General features: G+C 37.0%; 1 protein-coding gene across 1 annotated transcript; it reads left to right on the forward strand.

Moving 5' to 3' along the window:
• The first annotated feature begins 36 nt into the window (after window positions 1–36).
• EMC7 (ER membrane protein complex subunit 7) lies at window positions 37–17,917 on the forward strand. Its single transcript, XM_020996587.2, has 5 exons — window positions 37–307; window positions 3,221–3,340; window positions 7,089–7,227; window positions 14,475–14,555; window positions 17,433–17,917. The coding sequence occupies exons 1-5, from the start codon at window positions 66–68 to the stop codon at window positions 17,583–17,585; spliced, it is 735 nt and encodes a 244-aa protein (XP_020852246.1). The 5' UTR covers window positions 37–65; the 3' UTR covers window positions 17,586–17,917.
• The last annotated feature ends 1,081 nt before the right edge of the window (window positions 17,918–18,998 follow it).

The raw sequence follows: 18,998 nt of genomic DNA on the forward strand, positions 1-18,998 counted from the left end.
TGCCGGGACGCCGATAGGAGAGAGAGGTCGGTGCTTCCGGCCAGCCTCCCCCCCCCGCCCCCAGGATGGTTGTCATGGCTGCCGTGCAGTGGGGTCTCGTCTCGGTCCTGCTGCTGTTGCTGCCCGTCTCTTCTCAGGGTTCGGAGGGGGCGGGGGCGGCCTCCGAGGGGCCGGGCGGGGGCGGGGGCGGCGTTGGGGAGCGCTTTAAGATCGAGGGGCGGGCTGTGGTGCCGGGAGTGAAGCCGCAGGACTGGATCGCCGGGGCCCGGGTGTTGGTGGACGGTGAGGAGCATGTCGGCTTTCTCAAGTGAGTGTCACGGCGGTGGGGAGGGAGATAGTGGGGGGTCAGGCCTCGAGCTGTGTCACGGCCGAGCCCCGGCCCGCAACCCTCCGTAAGCGCCTGCGCCGTAGTAGGCGCTGTGCTAAGCTGGGTGGGGGGCCTCCAGGAGCTGAGCCGAGGCCCATGTCACAGGTAGGGGAAACCCCCTGGAGGGCGCGGGTGAAGCAGGCCTTTGGGCACAGCCTGACGGAAGCACCCCGAGGGTTACTGCCTTTGTCCTGCCTCCTAGGTGGGAACGGCAGATACTCGCTCCAGGGCATAGTCTGTAGCCGATTAGTCCATTTTTTTCACTTCACCCTCCCTCTCTTCTCCAGGTAAAACTGGCACCCTGTTGGGTTGGTATGTATGCACAGGTCAACTTTAGATGCCATCTGCACTTCGTTTTTCTTAGGCTTTTTTAAATGGAGGTTTTGCCTCCCATTCGTGATATGCTTTCAGCCCTCGTTGCAACTTTTCCATTTTCTCTGCTGAGAGTTACTGAGCAAATGGAAATTATGGAGCTATTCCCAAGGGACATTTGTTGACTACACAGCTAAGCTGGCTAAGTACCCTGCAGCTAAAGTTAATGAGATCTGAAACCTCTAATCAAAACATCTTTTACTGGGAGCTGAGGATGAGGGTTGGGAATGAATTGGCCTTTTTTCCACTTTTGAGTCCACAGGGGAAATTTACATTAAAACATGTCTTATTGATTCTGGGCTTCTGAGTTTCTTCGATTTCATTTTCACGGTTTTCCTTTTGTAGCGCTGGGATTTTGAGGCCAAATCAGGAGACTGCCAAAGATAATGGTAAATGAATGGCATGAGTACTCCTGTCAAATTTCTTAGTGCTCTGGTGTTTCAGTATCTTGCTCTTCAGGTATCATGAGGCAAGAACTTAAAAAAATAAATGTTTACATCTCCTACTTAAAAAGAAAATATAAGGTGAAAAAATTGGAAAACAAAGTCTTCTGTAAAATTGCCTTTTAAAAAAAATAGGCATGTAGGTTAATACGAATAAAAAGGAGAAAAAAATCCTTATACAGTGGAAAGACTGACTCAGGAGTCAGCACCTGGATTCATATCCCTCCTTTGAGGTTTTCTCACCGTGTGACCTTTGGCAAATCACTTAACTGCCCTGGGCCCTAGTTTCCTCTTCTGTAAAATGAGAGCATTGCACTAGAAGGCTTCTGAGTTGCCTTCCAGCTCTATATCTATGGTCCTATGACCTTTTAACTAGACTTCAAAATATCTAGTTTTTGGCTACTTTTCTCAATGGATTTGAATAACTCATATATCTGCCGAAAGTCTGAAAGTAACTTTTTTCTTCAGGGTTAATTAAAATTAGTAATTATTAGGTCAGGTTCTGGCATAAGGGGCATTCTGACCTGGCCCAGGTGAGCCACCACCTAAGTGCCAACTATCAGTGCTTTTCACAGGCTGTCACACATCTGTAGAAGCTGATTTTTTTTTCTGTCACATTTCTTTTCTTTGGTCTGTACTTAAAAAGTAGGAAATAAATGTAGGTATTAGTACTACTAGAGTTCTGTTTTGTTTTTTTAACCAGTTCATCATTAAGTTTTTCCTCTCCTAGCAGAATCACCTTAGGCAGAGAGATTTGTTTCCTATAGTACTTGATGGTTCTAATTTTCTTCTGTTGTATTAATTTGCGATTATTCTCCAGCTCTCTATTAGATAGGTTAAACCTGAGAGAAATGTTTAAGAATGGGTGAAACTACTAGTATTCTGTTTTGATGTTTAGTTTGAAGTAGCAAGGAGAATGCTTGTCCTGGATACTTTGGATATAGTTAATATTATAGTATGTACAAATGGTGAAAATGCCAGATTTAATATGTAGTAATTAATCATATCCTAATACTAGGAGTCAGTAAATATAGGCTGTATTTATTTTTTCAGCTCATAAAAACTTCCCCCAATAGCTTTCTTTTCAAATACAATTTTTATCATTTTTTTCTTATATTAAGATGAGTTCCATTTGTCTTGTTATATTTAATTCATATCTGATCTTATATAGTTAATTCCTGAATAAGTCCATTGATTATTTGAATTTTATATTTGTATAACGCTTTTTAGGTTTCTAAATACTTTTATCATGCCATTTGAACCTTGAAACAGCTTTATGAGTTAGGCAGAATATATACTTTGTCCTCATTTTACAAATGAGAGAACTGAAGCTTAGAGTGTTAAGTGATTTTCTCAAGGTCAGTCACTTAGCAAAGACATGGAGCCGAGAATAGAATTCAGATCTTAAGACTCCTTCCTAATCTAGCATTCCTTTTATTATAGCATACTAAACAACACACATGGCTAGTCTTCTGGAAGTTATGGATTTGAGAATACGAGGGCTAGTAGGTGACAGCAAGAGCTTTCTTGGTGCCCCTTGCTCTACAGAATAGGACTGTATCATTGCTTCTTTGGTAGATCCTCTCACTTCTCAGCTGCCAGAAGAAACAGGACTGGTCTTCCACTTCTCTGCTGTAGTTGGCTGTACTTCAGGGAATTCTACTTATTTTCAGGCCATGGCCCTCCTCTCTTTGACATGATTCCCAGCTGCCACAGTGGCCCAAATCATTGGAATTATTTGTGGTTTTCAAGTTACCTATCTAGTAGAACAGATAACCATAGTTAACCAGTCCCTTTCATGTGATAGGCATTTACAAAGTCCTTTCTGATATTTATCCTCCTGAGAAGTAGTATTTATTCTCATTTTGTGGCTGTAGAAACTTGAATGGTTGAGCAGGTATGTTACTTGTTTTTGTCAGTTCATTTTCATATGATTTTTGAAATATCTTTGAGATAGAAATTTTTAAAATATTTCTAAGTTCAAGTAGAGAATAAATTATTGAATAAAAGTGATTGAAGATGATTTTTATTTTTCCAGGACAGACGGAAGTTTTGTGGTTCATGACATACCTTCTGGTTCTTATGTTGTAGAAGTTATATCCCCAGCTTACAGGTTTGATCCTGTCCGGGTGGATATCACTTCAAAAGGAAAAATGAGGTGAGATTTCCTGGTGTTATTTCTTCTAAGGGTTTTTCCCTGTAGGTTTTTATTAAGATCCATGCAATATGCCCCATTCCTACTCTAGGTTTTTGAAAACAAAAAACCATGAAATTATAAAGTTGAACTACCTTCTCTTTTGGTTTAAACTGAATTTATTTTTCTGTGTTCAAGTGTTATCAGGTTAAAAAGCAAGAAAGATCTGAGGTTACTCAAAACTTGTTTGTTGAACTTTTAGTTAGAATGTTATTATTTCCTTTACACTTTCAATAACCACCTTTCTTTTTTAATCATATGTTAACTTACTCCTTATTGTTGTGATGTTATTTGTTAAAATTTGAAAATAAAAGTTATACTTATTTGTACTTTGAAAATAATTATCAGCTGTTTGCCAGGGGCAAATACTACCAATGCGCATTGTGAGTATTTAATGTTTTGTTGCCTTAGAGATTACTCCAGCCCTTCCCTTAATTGATGACAGAAATTTAAAGCTTCTGGGATAAGCTAGAAACCCTCACACAGTTACCCAACATTTTAAAAATTGATCCTAATTAGGGAACAAAAATAGGAGAAAGAAAAGTATGATGATTAAAGTGAGTAATACAGTGTTCCTAGGTAATGGACTTTGTTTGTAAGTTTAGGCTTTTGGTTTTCTTTGGTTTCACTTCTCTGACTATCTGATTGTCTCTTTTCTGACCAATAAACATATGGACAAGTTTCTAAATAACAGTGTCTTATCTGAGAAGCAGCATAGTGTTGTGCACAGAAAACCTGCCTTAAAGTAAGAAAGACCTTGGTTCCAGTCATGCCTTTGGCACTTACTGACTGTGTCACCTTGGGCAAAAATCTCTGTTTTCTGACTGAAAAATCATTTGATCTCTGTGTCTCAGGCAACTCTCTAAGACCATAAGTTGCAAAGTAGTTCAGTATCTGCATTAGTAAAGTAAGTATTCCTGCTGCAAGCTCCTTACCCTAATTAAATCATAAGTCTGGGCCAAAACAAAAAAGTTTTAACCATGTTTGAGCTGCCATGCAGCATTAGTTTTTTTATTGATGTATTTATGGCACATCACTTCCCAATAAATAACCTCCAGAATCTTCCCATTTTAAAAAAACAGCTAAGCAAAATAGTCTAATATAGTTATTATAGCTGACAGCGCATGTAACTTTCCATTTTGTATTTTACTTTTTCTTTTTAATAATTTTAATATCATCAGCTTAGGGGTCTCTCAGTGGAGGAACTTCCTCTGCCATTGCAGATTGGCACGTATTCGCCAACTTATAGTATTAAATAGTTAACTTGGGCACTGTTTCTAGTGGGAAATGAAGGTTATGATTTCAATTTGGAACCAATATTGTCCATTATATTTGGCCATAGTTTAATTACCTCTGTCTTCATTTACTATGGTCATTACTACATAATGTAGCAATGTGTATACTCTTTTGATTCTGATTTCTTTGTTCCACATCAATTTGTTCAAATCTTACCATGGTTCTCTGAATTCATATTCATTGTTCTTTACAGCCCATTGTATGTCACCATATTTGTATATGTGGCGATATGTTAGTTATTTCCCAGTTGTTGAGCACATAATTTGTTTCCAGCTTTTTGGTATCAGTCACAGATAGACAAAATTACTTTTTCTTTAAATATAAAGTACAGAGGTTGAAGAAAAAACTTTATGTACTGCTACTATACTTGACTGTATATTTTAATATGATGTGAAATATTCTTAATACCATATCTTTCAAAATATTGGTGATTTTAAGGGGTTTTATTTATTTGAGAATTTGAAGAATGATTCTTAATGGTTAATTCTAAGGTTAGTAGTTGCACTGTTATTTCTGTCCTTGGACCTTGTTCTGGTGTTTAAGTGCCTTAACAGAAAACCTTTAATTTTAATGAAACATTAGTCCTTGGTAATGAGAGGAAGATTACTTTAAGATGATAGATATTTACCCCAGCCATTTCAAGGTAGACTCTTCTCTGGGTAACAGGTTAGAGAATGTTGGAGCTGAAAATATGTTTATATCAGTAGTTTCAAGAGGCATCTGGAGATTTTGGGGATAGATAAAGGGAGAGATGTCAAGTTTAAATTGAAAATGGAGGAGAAATCAGATTATGAATGGGGAAAAGAGGCAAAAGCAAGGGCAGTCAGAAGGAAGATATTTGGAAAAGGTGACCAAATGTCCAGATTTTGAGTGACCTGCATCTAGAAGAAATTGTTCTTATAAAATATCTAGGTGAATTGTAAAAGGTACTACATGTAGCTACAGAAAAACTAAATTATATCAGTTGGGTTTTTTTAAATTTCCATATTGAAACTAAGTTTGTTCGAACTACTACTTCACTTTACCTGTACTTTGTGACCTTTCCTGGTAATTGGAGTTGCCCTGGGAACATATGTCTTACAGTTCCTCAAGCTTTAAAGAAGCATTTGACGCCAAAGGATTCCCACCTTTGGTTGTTATCTCCTCGTATTTTTTCCTCTTGGAGCAGATACTGTGGGTTATGTCATAGAAATCGGTCTGAGGATAGCAACTTCTACAAGGTCAACTCATACTCATATGAAATACTTCTAACCAAAAAATCCTAACTTATAAACTCCTGCCAAATGTTATTGTCACAGCTTTTGCAAAACAAATCAGATTTAAATTTTTCAGCCATAGTTGATCTACAAGCAAGGATATCTTTAAAAATAGTCTTATTGTCACACCATTCTATGAGATTTCTTGATCAGTAAAGTTAATTACATCCTCATTAGCAAAGCATCCTTTGCATAGATTGTTAGTTTTAGAGTATGGATTCTATGGCTGCTGATTATTTTAGCAAATATTGGCTAAAATGAAGGCTTATTGGTTGAGGCTTAAAAATCTTTTTGTTAGACATTTTTTGTGTGCATATGTACATAATGGTATTCATGTTAACAGTATCTTACCATGTCAGTCACTACCTATATTTTATAGTTCCATCATTGTGATAAATCTGAGGAGTTGAGCATATAGAAATGATTATATATTGTATTTATTTGCATTAGAGTAAATGTTAACATATACTCGAAATTTTGTTTACAATGATGGCATCTGGGTAGAAATAAATACAATTTAATTTTCCCATTCCTGAATGTTCTTTCTTGGATTTTAAAGCTTTTTTGTAATATTGCGTTGAAGATCAGGTATATCTATGATCTCACATGATGAGATAAATTAATTTTTAAAATACCTATGGTAGTAAAATATTAAATATAAATGTGGAATTATAAAACTTTGGAACTGGAAGGAACCCTAGAGATTTAGTTCAATTTCTACATTTTACATATGAGAAAAAGGTCCAGAAAGTTTAAATGACTAACCAAGGGTACATAACTACTTACACTGTAGATCGTAAGCATTTGAAGAGACCCTAACATCCATGGAGAAGAATAACCTTACATTTTAAGATGAGGGATTTGAACACCTAAAATATGCTGTAACTCACCTAAGATCACAAAGCTAATTAATTACTATTGAGACCAAAATCTATGTCTCCTAACTTGTTCCAGTGTTCTTTACAACGTATGTTGAATGATTTGATACTTTTAAAAATGGTTGTTTAACACAGATTTTAAAAATCAGAAGTGTGGGTGTGAAAACACTTGCAGAGTGTTTACTATATAAATGTAAGGCATTATTAATATAAGCACTTTTTGAGCTAGTGATATTTTTGTAGAATTATTCATTTGGTTTTCTATTGTTGTTGTTTCACCAGAGCAAGATATGTTAATTACATTAAGACATCAGAAGTGGTCAGGTTACCCTATCCTCTTCAGATGAAATCTTCTGGTCCACCTTCCTACTTTATAAAAAGGGAGTCCTGGGGTTGGACGGATTTTCTGATGAATCCAATGGTATGTATTATGACAAAACTGAAACATCTTTATTAATTCTGAGCTGTTTTTAGGTTACAGTTTTTAGAAGCAAATGTTTCTCAGCAATCAGTTAGACAGACAACCAAGGTTAAATTTTTTGGTAGTAAGAGATGATTTCAGAGAGTGTTGACTGAGGGAAAACAGTGACTTGGGGATGAGAAGTGAAAAGATTATGTTGAGAATTAGTTTGCATGAAAAGTGGCATAGTGGTTGGAAATGTGCTTGTTTTTTTATAGAAACTTAGAGTTGGAAAGGGACCTTAGAGATGATCTAGGCCAACCCTCTATACCGTTCAGGTTTCCCTTCTACAGCATTCCTGGTAGATGGTCATCCAGTCTCTGATTGAATACTCCCAGTGAGGGTGAGCACACTGCTTCACAAGGCAATCTGTAACATTGTAAGAGAGCTCTGATTGTTAGTTCTTCTTCTCACCCAGCAGAAATCAGCTACCCTTTAACTCCTGCCCTAGTTCTGCTTTTTCACATGACAGGATTCCACAATTTGAGGAGAGCTATCATGTTTCTCTTTAATTGACTCTTTTCCAAGCCAAACTTCCTCAGTGATTTCTTCAATCATTTTTTTCATACAGGACAGTTTCTTGATCCTTTATTATCCTAGTCACCTTCCTCTTCAGTTTTTGTCAGTGTCCTTCTTAAAATGTAGCAATGAAAGTAAGACAAAATACTCTGTGTGGTCCGATAAGCATATGGTGAAATTGGACCTATTTTGTGATAGGCTTTTATTAATTCCAGCCAAAATTGCATCAGCTTTTTTAGCTGAGGCCATCTCCAGTTGTCCTGATCTATATCTGGCCAGTGGATCCAGATGGCTTTGGAGGAGAAACTTTGCACAGCCCTCCCTCCTTAAATCTAATTCACTTGCATGTCATGGCATCACCTCCCTGATGTCGTGGTCCTCTTCGAGAATGAAGGACAAACAGCAGCAGCTTTTTTAGCAGCTGGATTTTACTATTGGTTCATATTGAGCTTGTAGTCAACCAAACTCATGTGTTTTTTACATAAACTGTTGCCAGGTCAAATGTCCCTCATCCTGTACGTAGGATCGTAGATTTAGAGGCCATCTAGACTAACCCTCTCGTTTTATGGATGAAGCACAAAGATCCAGAGAAGGTAAATGACTTGCTAGTAACTGGAACAGCATTTGAATCCACCCCAGGTCTTTCTGACTGCAAGTCCAGCAATCTCTCCAGTACGCCTTGCTACCTTCTTACACTTGTTGCTCCTATACATACACACACACACACACACACACACACACACACACACACACACACACACACACACACATGTATATATGTGTATGTGTATATATATGTGTGTGTATATATATACACACAGCAGTTTAAATTTGAACTAGATGAGTTCAAAGGTCATTTCGAACTCTTAAGATGCTACAATTTTACATTTATCTCTGCTAAATTCATCTCACTGTATTTTTTTAATCTCTCATTTAAGGGTTCAAGATAATTTTGATTATTGCTTGTCTTATATGTAGTTTAAGGTATCTCTCTCAATTTTGTGTCACTTGCAGATTTGATAAGCCTCTTTCTAAAGACCTTCTAATAAGAGGTAACCCACTACTTCCAAGAGGAACCCATTCTACTTTTGGACACCTGTTCATACTTGGGACCAAACATAATAAATCTCGTCAGTCTTCTACATAACAGCCTTTCACATACTTGAAGACTGCCATCATCTCCCTTGGCTTCCTCCCCACCTCTCCCCTGCCCCTTGGCTTTCCTCTGGGCTAACTATTCTCATCCCCTTCAACAGATCCTCTGGTTTTCTCATTGCCCAGTCACTCTTTTATGTAGGAACTCCAGCTTGTCTCTGCCCTTCTTTAAATGTGACATTCAACACAGAAGGGTAGTCCAGATGTGTGGAGTCACAGGCAAAATAGAGCATAACCATTACTTACCTTATTTTGGGTGCTGTAGGATGTAGCATCAAGATGAGGGACACATGGGAGTGTTTGTGGGCAGTAAGGAATGAGCCAGTAGAGAGGGAGAGATTGAAAATAAATGAGAGAGGTTTTGCATTGGGCAAAACACAGAATCTCAGAGGCACTCTAAATTGCCATCAAGCCATTAATGGTTACTTTTTTGGCCTTGCCATCCAACCATTTCTAAGTCTACCATGTGTAAGCAGCCTGCATTTTTCTATCTTGTGCACAGTCATAACATGAGTATTTTAGTCAAATGCAGTGTTTAAATCTATAACTAGAGTGTTCTCTGAGCAGTCCACCTAAAAATTAAACAAAGTTAACGTGACATAACCTGCATTTTTTTGTAAATAAGTTTTACTGATATCTTTTGTTTTTACATCACAATAATTTTTACATTGATTGTCTCCCTCCCCCCCCGCCATTGAACTCTCTCTTCTAACAAAGAAAAATAGTTAAACAAAAAACTTGTACATTGACTGCATATGACAGTGTGTGCAGTGTTTTGTTCTGTAATCCTCTGAATCCTGAGAGGAAAGATGTATTTTTCGTTCTCCAGAATTTTTATTGATATTTTAGTTACTCAGTTTGGTTCCCTCTAGTAATCTTTTCATTTACATTGTTATAGTCTTTGTATATGTTGTTTTCTTGGTTCTTTTTATTTTATTTAATTTGTATCAGTCCATACAAATTTCTCCATGTTTCTCTGAATTCCATATACTTGCAATTTCTTACTCTACAATATTCCATTACCATATTCATATACCATGACTTATATATCCTTTTCTCAGTCAGCGGACCCATATTTTCTTTCCATTTCTTTGTTACCATAAAAAGTACTTACTGTAAATATTTTTACATATACTGGACCTGTCTGTTTTGTCAGGTCTTTGGGCATATATGCCTCATGGTGAATTACTTGGTCAAAAAGCATCATAACTTGCTCTTTGCTTACTTTTTTCCTACGTGTATCTTAATATTCCCTTTAATAATAACCTTCTAGAATTTTGCTAGGAATTTAAATTAAGCTCATAGGCCTATAGTTTGCTTTCTCCCCACTCTTCTCTTTTGGGGAAAATGGGACAACATTGCTCTTCCCCTGTTATAGCACATCTCACTGACAGGGGTTATCCTACCTATTGGTTCTTTCAGCATCCTGGTGATTTGAATTCATTGAGGGCATCTAGTTGCCTTCCAACTCCTTATTTATCTTGGATTTTTCCTCCCTGCAAACATTTTTGTTCCTTTCCAGTCCAAAGATCATCCTGAAAGAGAAAACAGAAGGAAAATAAATTTGCATTTTCAGGGTGGATCATTATCATCATCTGTCCACCTTGAACCATCCATTCTTTTAATTTCCCTTTGCCTCTCAAATAGTGAACAAACTTTTATTGTTGTCCTTAACATTGCATTCATTGCCACTCAAAGTTCATTTTTGGCTTTAAAGAATAGCTTCTAACTGCTGTTCTCATAGCAACATGCTACTCTTTGTATTCAGTATTAGTTACTTGTCTTTGCTTCTCTCTTCTGTGCATATCTTTTTAAAAATTTAGATGGTGAAGCACCTGTGCAGCCACAACAGTTTTGGGGGGTTTTTTTGTGTTTTTTAAAGCAGCTGCTTCTCTTTGTTTGCAAATTATTTTGTCTTGTATGCCAAAATTTCAATCTTGAGTTTCCTGTCCGTCTTGGGTCAGCCAGTTTTTTCTGTAAAATATTAAGCCACTGAATCTTGCCTATTGTTTCTCTGAACTCATTTTGAATATGCTCCTCTGAAATCTAGTATGCACATCCAACCCATGTCTGGCTTTCTTCTCCTTTATATGTACTCTACAAAAAATGTTCCCCTCCCTAAGTATTCAGCATTTCTGCTTTAGTAACTAGTTCTTTCTTGTTAGAATTAGTCCCAGAATGGCAGTTCTCTTTGTTTTTACCTCCATAGGCTCATTCTCCCCTTAGTTGCTCTTCCATTTTTTATGAAGTGATATTGCTTGAAAAGTTTTATCTTTCTCTTTTCTCTTTTATCTTTCTTAGTTTGTGTTCATTAGATAACTTCCTTATTTAGCCTCTCTTAGTTCTTTGGGTTTCTCCAATGTTTATTTTTCATTGAAATCATTTGCAAAGGTTTAATTAGAATTCCCTGTCCCTCTTTAGTGTTTCTAGCCATAGGATCATAGCTATTTTTTTTTCTCTGAACTTGTTCAGTTTAGGGAACATGTCCAGCATGTACTCAGCATTTCATTCCTTTGATATTTTAAGGGTCAGGTATAGCTACTTTTCCCCAAGTTCCCATTAATTCCATGTTATCACTATGTTTTGCTTTTGTTGGAATTAAATCCTGAATAAAAAATTCCTTGATGCTTTCTCCATTTTGTAAATTGGAATTTCTGGCAAGTTAAGAATTTTTTACATAGCACTTTAGATCTGGAGAGGGAACTAAGTGATTGTATAGTACAGTCCTTTCATTTTACAGGTGGGGAAGCTGAGGCCCTGTGAGTTGACCATGGTCACATAGCAAGTTACTGGTACATCCCAGACTAGAATCTGATTCTTTATATGACATCATGCTGCCTATGACCACTTTTTTTTTAAAGCAGTCTGAAACCAGTTACCAGGGTAGTTAATGTTCCTCATCACAAGCAGATTGCCATTGCACCAGTTTTGCTTATCGTTTCATTTATAAACCAAGTATCTTTAATTTTATGAGGTTGTATATATTTCCCTTTCTCTCAGTGACATTAAATATAAAAACAAATCCAATGACGGTGATTTTGGGAAAAATCTTACTACATTTCAGAATATAGCAGTTCAGTTTTTTTGTTTTTGTTTAAAGCTTGTTCTTTCAGTTTTCATAGAAAATAGCACATTTACAAACTTTACTGAGTTATGGAATAGAATGAACTTGGAATTATATGTGTTGTAAAAGCAATCAGTTAAACATTAAGGCACTCTGCTATAGTTAGCTTTCTATTTTGGGGCCATTCAGACACATCCCATCTGACTTATTACCTCTCTGTGGAACAGCCCTATGAGCAGGAGCTTTCTGTGTTCACTGAGCTGAGAGATTAAATCTAAGATAGAGATAGCAGGTGGTGCTAATGATGAAGGGTTATTTCATAAGGCATTCATTTAAATAACCTTCTTAGAGTGTTTGCGTACATAGAGTGTTGTCAAGTTTTCAGAGGAATGACCAAATAAATCCTAAGTGCTGTTTGTTAACTTGGAACACAATAACAGGATATTGAAGTAGTAAGTTTGGGTTTGGAAAATTAATTTCTAAGAGTCTCTGACATTGAATTGGTTCCCATAGGTCATAGATAAAATGGAAAGTACTCCTCTGTCAATATCATAGTCCATATCTTTATTCTTTCCACTGATCCATCCTCTCTTTTCCTGCCCCTTCATACCCATTAGCAGATTTCAGGAGCCACTATATTGTAGCTTTTTCTTCTGTTGAGAAAATATTACTGTCTGAGCTTAATGAATTAGTCCATGTTTAATAGCATGCACCGTAATGAATTGATTTGTTTGTTTTAGGCAATTGGGGTTCAGTGACTTGCCCAGGGTCACACAGCTAGTAAGTGTCTGGTCTGAGGTCAAATTTGAACTCAGGTCCTCCTGACTTCAGGGCTGGTGCTCTATCCACTGCGCCACCTAGCTGCCCCCACCATAATAAATTGAAATGGCCTTGCTGTTAGTAAATAGAATTCTACTTTCTTTAGATCTAATACTGCACTCAGCAACCCAGCTCATCTTTATACAAAATGGAGAATTTGATTCATCAAATACTTTTTGCCTATCACTTGAAGAATACTATGTTAGTACTAGGAAAGGTACAGATATGAATAAAACAGTTCCTGGTGGGCATGGTGGTGCCCAGGTGTTCTGCTACTAGGGGCTTGAGTTTGGGAGTTCTGAGCTACAGTAGGGCTAAAGTAGATCCGGTGTCCATGAGTCTGTCACCAGTATAGCAAGTTTTTAGGAGCGGAGGATCATAAGGCTGGCAGAGGAGGATTGGAGAAATGAAGCAGGTTATAGCTTCTGTGCCAGCAAGTATTGAGATCCAGCCTGGGCTGTTGTAGTTGTAGTAGTAATGGTGACAGTAGCAATAGAAGAGTAGCTGACATCAACATAGCCCTTTAGATTTTGTGAAACACTGTACTTAACATTAACTCATTTTGACCCTCACAATAACCCTGTGAGGTATATACATGTGCCATAGGGAGACAAATAAATATGATATGAATTAGAATTTTACAAATGATGTAAGGTGAGGGAAAAGTCACTTCCACCTTGGGCAATTAGTGAGAGCTCCATGGTGCAGGCCTTTACATTGAAGAGGATTAGATAGGATGCCAAGCAAACAATATAAAATAGCCGGGTAGGAGTACAGTGATATGTACAGTGATCAGAGGCCAGAAAGAAAAATTTAGAAGGGTCCATTGGAGGGAAGGTATATATCCAGCAATATCTTCCTTTCTTCCCCCATTATTTTCCATATCTTTAATTGAGGTCATAGATAGAATTAATTGGGAAACTTCGGAGTAGGGGCAGAGCTCTCATGGATGTTCTTTTGCTCTCAAGACTGTACTAGTGATTTCTAACTCTGTTTTTATTTGATGTTATTTCAAGAAATGTCATAAAATTCTTAAAATTATTTTGAATAATTTAATAATTGCTGATGTTCATATTTTGTCTTAAACTTTAAAGCACTTTGCATATATTATCTCATTTGATTGTGAAGTAGCTTCATAAGGTGGACCTCCATTTTACAGATGAGAAACCTGAAGCTCACAAAGGTTTAAGTGACTTGCACTAGTCAAGCTTATATCTAGTATATCCCAGGGGTAAGATTTGAACCCCAGTTTTCTCACTCCCATGTCTAATAATTTTCTACTATAACATGTTCCCACTAACATATAGCACTATTAGGAGGCAAGGTGTCCCCAACAATTTAAACACAAGTTATTGACTAAAAGATTGTAATCACTCTACAGAATGAGGCACCCACATATCAGTTACCAAATGTGAAAGGATACACTTTGTTATATCAGAAAGATATATTTGGAAAAGTGCCTTGGAAAGAAATTTAATAATTATCCAAGTCAATTAATTTTTGTCCTGAAAATAATCTTTTGAGAGGTTGTGGGCTGCTGGTTTTATTCTGTACATTTGTGCTGTTTTGATTCCTATATTAGTTTATACATATAATTATTAAGTTGCTTCAGTTAGAAGAATTTTATGAATTCTTTTTTTATCTTCTGTAGGTTATGATGATGGTACTTCCATTACTGATATTTGTGCTTCTGCCCAAGGTTGTGAACACAAGTGATCCTGACATGAGACGGGTAAGGAAATTGCTCAGTTGAAACTCTTTGACTGTGTCCAGTTATTCACATTTAGGCTGCCAAAAAGGATATTGGGTTTTTACTCCATCCTTACCGGCTCACAAATTAGCCTGATCTGTAGACTAGGCTTATACATTATTGTGTTCTTGGCAGGCAGGTGAAAAGGAACCAGAAAAGGAGAGTTAGAGATAGGAAGAAAACCAGGAAACTGTGATTGATTAGTTAGCAAATTTTAAGTGCTTTCTGTGGGCCAGGTGTTGTGCTGGGACTGGGGATATAGATACAGAAAATAAAACATTTCTTATTCTCAAGGAGCTTACATTGTCAGATGACAACATGTGCATATACGAACAAGGTACTTAAATTCAAGGTAGTTAGGGTCAGGGCTGTCAATAGTAATTGGGGAATCAGGAAAGGCTTCATGTAGAATGTGGTGTTTGTGCTGTATCTTGAAGGAAAAAAAAAGGGGGGGTTCTGTGAGTCAGAGTTGCATTCTAGGCATGGGAGATAGCCAGTGCAAAGTCATGGAGAGGGAGGATTGAGTGCTCTGCTTGAGGGTCAGAGAGCAGGCCAGTTCAGCTAGACTTGTAAAGTGCAGGAAGAGTAGTAATTATATAATGAGCCTGGAAAGATAGGTTGATGACCAGGTTGTAAAGGACTTAAAAGGTCAAAGAAAGTGTGATTATATTCATGTCATGAAAATCATGAGGAGGGAAGGGTAGTCATCAGTGGCAAGTTGCTGTAGAGAGGTCAGGGAAGTTGAATACTGAGAACATGTTCATTGGCTTTTGGTGATTAAAGGTTATTGGTGACCTTTTGAAGAGGGCATTTTCAGTATAGTACTGGAGGTGGAGGATAAGACTGGGGTAGGGATGGAGTGATGGAAAAGTGGGGGTGTGGTAATGATACCAATTCACAGGGTTGTTGTAGGAATGTTAAAGTGCCATCCACCTAAGAGGCTGCTCTGAATAGAGAAGAGCTGAGTTCATATCCTCTCCCATATACTTCCTTGCCCTTTGGTGAGCCATCTGGATCTCCATCAGCCTTAGTTTCCTTATGTATAAAAGTGAAGATAATAGCACATATTTGACTGTAATGTGAGGAACAAATACGAGGAGTGCTCTGCAAACTTTAAAGCAGTATATAAATGGTAACTCTTGAGTACATGTGAGTTGTGGTTGTTGTTAGTCCAGACAAGGCTCTAGGAGCAGACAGGTAAAACAAAAGGCAAGCAGCCATTTGCTTCCTGATATTTTAAGAACTGGTGTTTCTGTCTTCTTATATATTCACACTGCCTTGTTTTTTAGTTTTCAGTCAGGTCTTTCTTCCCTAATCAGTATGATGCTTAATAGAAAAGAAAGAGACGCCATTTAACTGGAAGCTGCAAGTTGAAAGTTGTCTCCTCTGTGGTTTGGGGAATACCTCACAACTTTTTTTTTGAAGTACCCTTTGCTTTGGGGGCAGAGAGTCTGCCATTGAGCAGTGAGAGTGTTCTTACACAGTTAAGGTTTTTGTTTTTGTTTTTAAACAAAATTCAGTTGCATTAACCTTGGTTATTTGCTAAACAAAGACAGACTTTAAAAGAGCTAGGGTTTGTTGCTTAAAACCTTTTGGATCACTTTAAAAGGAAATTTATTGTAGCAAAAAGATTTTAAAATTGATTGGGTCATAATCTTATTTTTTGAGCAGTAATTAAGGTCATTTCCACACATGTACTTAATACTTCTGAATATTTATTACATTTCTGGCTTACTTTGTTGGATCTTGGTAAGAGTCATGGAACATAATTGCAGTAATGATATGCATTGTTCTGTTTTGTCAGAGTTTTATTTTATAATGAACAAGGTTATTCCAAATTTGCACTATTAATTTGAATCTTATTTTTTTAACATACCCTCCCAAAAAACTATGTAAAATTTAAATGAAGAAAAAAATGACCTTTAGTAAGCAGTACATTAGATTAGAATAATGACTTAACATTTCCTAGATTACGGACTCAATGTAGGGGAAGAAAGGATGATTAAAGGATAACTATTTCCTGTACTCCCTTATCCTGACTTGTTTCTATTACAGATTTCTTGGTGCCTCTTTTTTCAAATGATCAAGATGAGGTTACTCAGAATGTAGGATTTTAGGATTTAAAGCTGGAAGGAACTTTAAGAGATCCCCTTAGGATTTAAAGCTGAAAGGAACTTTAGAGATCCCCTCATACATTCCTCTCATTTTAACGATAAAGAAGCTGAGATCCAGAGAGGCTCCCAGTAGTCACAGATTTCTTCCTTGTATGATATTTGTAAAGACATAACTTCCAAATACCAGTTACCTTTTTAGCATCAGATTGACATGTTAATAGATTTAAAATAATTATATGCATGCAGAGAACACATAGTTAAACTACTAGTGGAATTAAATCAGCAAATATTTATTGTGCACCTACTATATGCTTAATGTTAGAGGGCATAAAAGAAGCATAAAATATGATTACTAATGACTTGGAGTGAATCAGTGTATCTTGGCTTTGACTGTTTTGAAAAATTATTAGTTTATATGAACATTAGCTTTCTGTGAAAGTGTTATTTGGTCTTATAGCGCCATTTTTTAATGAAATATTATTGCCTTCATCTGTTAGTTTAGTTTGAGTGCTCTGTTAGGTTAAAAAAATTTTTTTGATAACTATATTTCCATTATAATTGGTTCCCTTTGTCATCCTGTGTATTTTATGCATTTAAAAACATCGTTCTGAGGGGTCTGTAGACACCGACAGGAGTTCAGATACACACAGAAGTTAAGAATTCATGCTTTAGTAGATGTCAAAAATGAGTAAACCTGAAAGCTTGTGGTGTGTGTCTCCCATTGTTGTGCTGTGTCTTCCTGCAGGAGATGGAGCAGTCAATGAACATGTTGAATTCCAACCATGAGCTACCTGATGTTTCAGAGTTTATGACAAGACTCTTTTCTTCAAAATCCTCAAGCAAGTCCAGCAGTGGCAGCAGTAAGGCAGGCAAAAGCGGGGCTGGCAAAAGGAGGTAGTCGGGTGGTCCAAAGATGGCATTTGCACAAACACTCGACGACACTGGGTGGCATCCAAGTCTTGAGGGAGAACTTCACAAAGCAACTACTGTAAACTTGAACCAGCCTGAAAGTTGATCTCTTGCAACTGTTGTATGTGATGTAACTTTTTAGCTCATTTAAACTGTTTGGTACTTGGTACGCTGGAGATAACCCAGATCCCATCCTTTGCCATATGAGGTCAACATTGATGTCACTGAATTAATTACAGTGCCCTGTAGAGAATGACATAAATAAACTAAATTATATGAAGTGCTATACATTATGTATAATAAAATAAGTCTTAATCCAGAGATACAGTATGTTATCTACTTTTTGCTCTTTTGTTAATGTTCCCTTATTCTTGCTAATGCAGCTTTCTTTGTGCATGTATTTTGGGTATTAAGCTTTCTTCTGAAGAGTGATGGTACTGGAGGAAGAAGATTTGTTCAAATTTTTTAGGTGAGGATATACAGTGCCCTTGAGCATGAGAATAGATATTTGTGTATCCATGTTTTTCAAAATCCTTAGGGATACTGAATTATCTATGCACTGTTAAAATATGATAAACCCTCCATGATTTAGGCCAGCATTAATAGCAGTGCTGCTTATGTAGTTTAAATGCACTCTCTTTAGTGCCGTTTTGAAAAATGAATGTAGGTATCAAGGTAAATGCATATCAGAAGCTTAAATCTGATAGACTTTAAAAAGAAAAGTTTTGTTGATGCTCTTTTCTTTCTTTATACTGTCACTTCCAAATGATTTCCTCCACTGCCTCCCCAGTAGAACAAATACTTAGTCAAGCAAAACAAATCAATATACTGGCCGATTTGAAAATGTATTGCCTTATTCTGTGCCTTTAGTTAACTCTCTCTCTGCCAAAAGACAGGAGGCATGTTTCATCAGAAGTCCTTTCAAGTCACAATTGGACACTGCATTCATCAGAGTTATGAAGTCCTTCAAAGTTATTTTCCTTTGTTGTGGTTAGTCTATAAATTATCATCCTAGTTCTTTCTTTGCATCAATTCATAGTTTTCCTTAGTTTCTCCAAATTCTTCATATAATTTTTTAATACAATACTATTCCATTATAGTCTTCTTAAATGTGTGTGTGTGTACACACATATATGTATTTATATTTATTTTGCATGCATTTATAATATGTCCCTCCCACAGCCCCATTTCACACACACTTCCCCCCACCCCTGTGAATGAAGCCAACAAATAAAACCCTCATCATAAACATACATAATTTTTCTGCAAGACAGATTCCCAGATTGGCTATGCCCCAAAATATATGTCTCTCTGAATTTCAAGTTCATCATCTCTCTGACAGGAGGTGGGTGGCATGTTTCATTTTCAGCCCCCTGAACCAGTGGTTTGTCATTGCATTGAT

The sequence above is a fragment of the Phascolarctos cinereus genome, unplaced genomic scaffold (assembly GCF_003287225.1).
Source record: "Phascolarctos cinereus isolate Bilbo 61053 unplaced genomic scaffold, phaCin_HiC Scaffold_3;HRSCAF=262, whole genome shotgun sequence".
Classification (NCBI taxonomy): Eukaryota; Metazoa; Chordata; class Mammalia; order Diprotodontia; family Phascolarctidae; genus Phascolarctos; species Phascolarctos cinereus.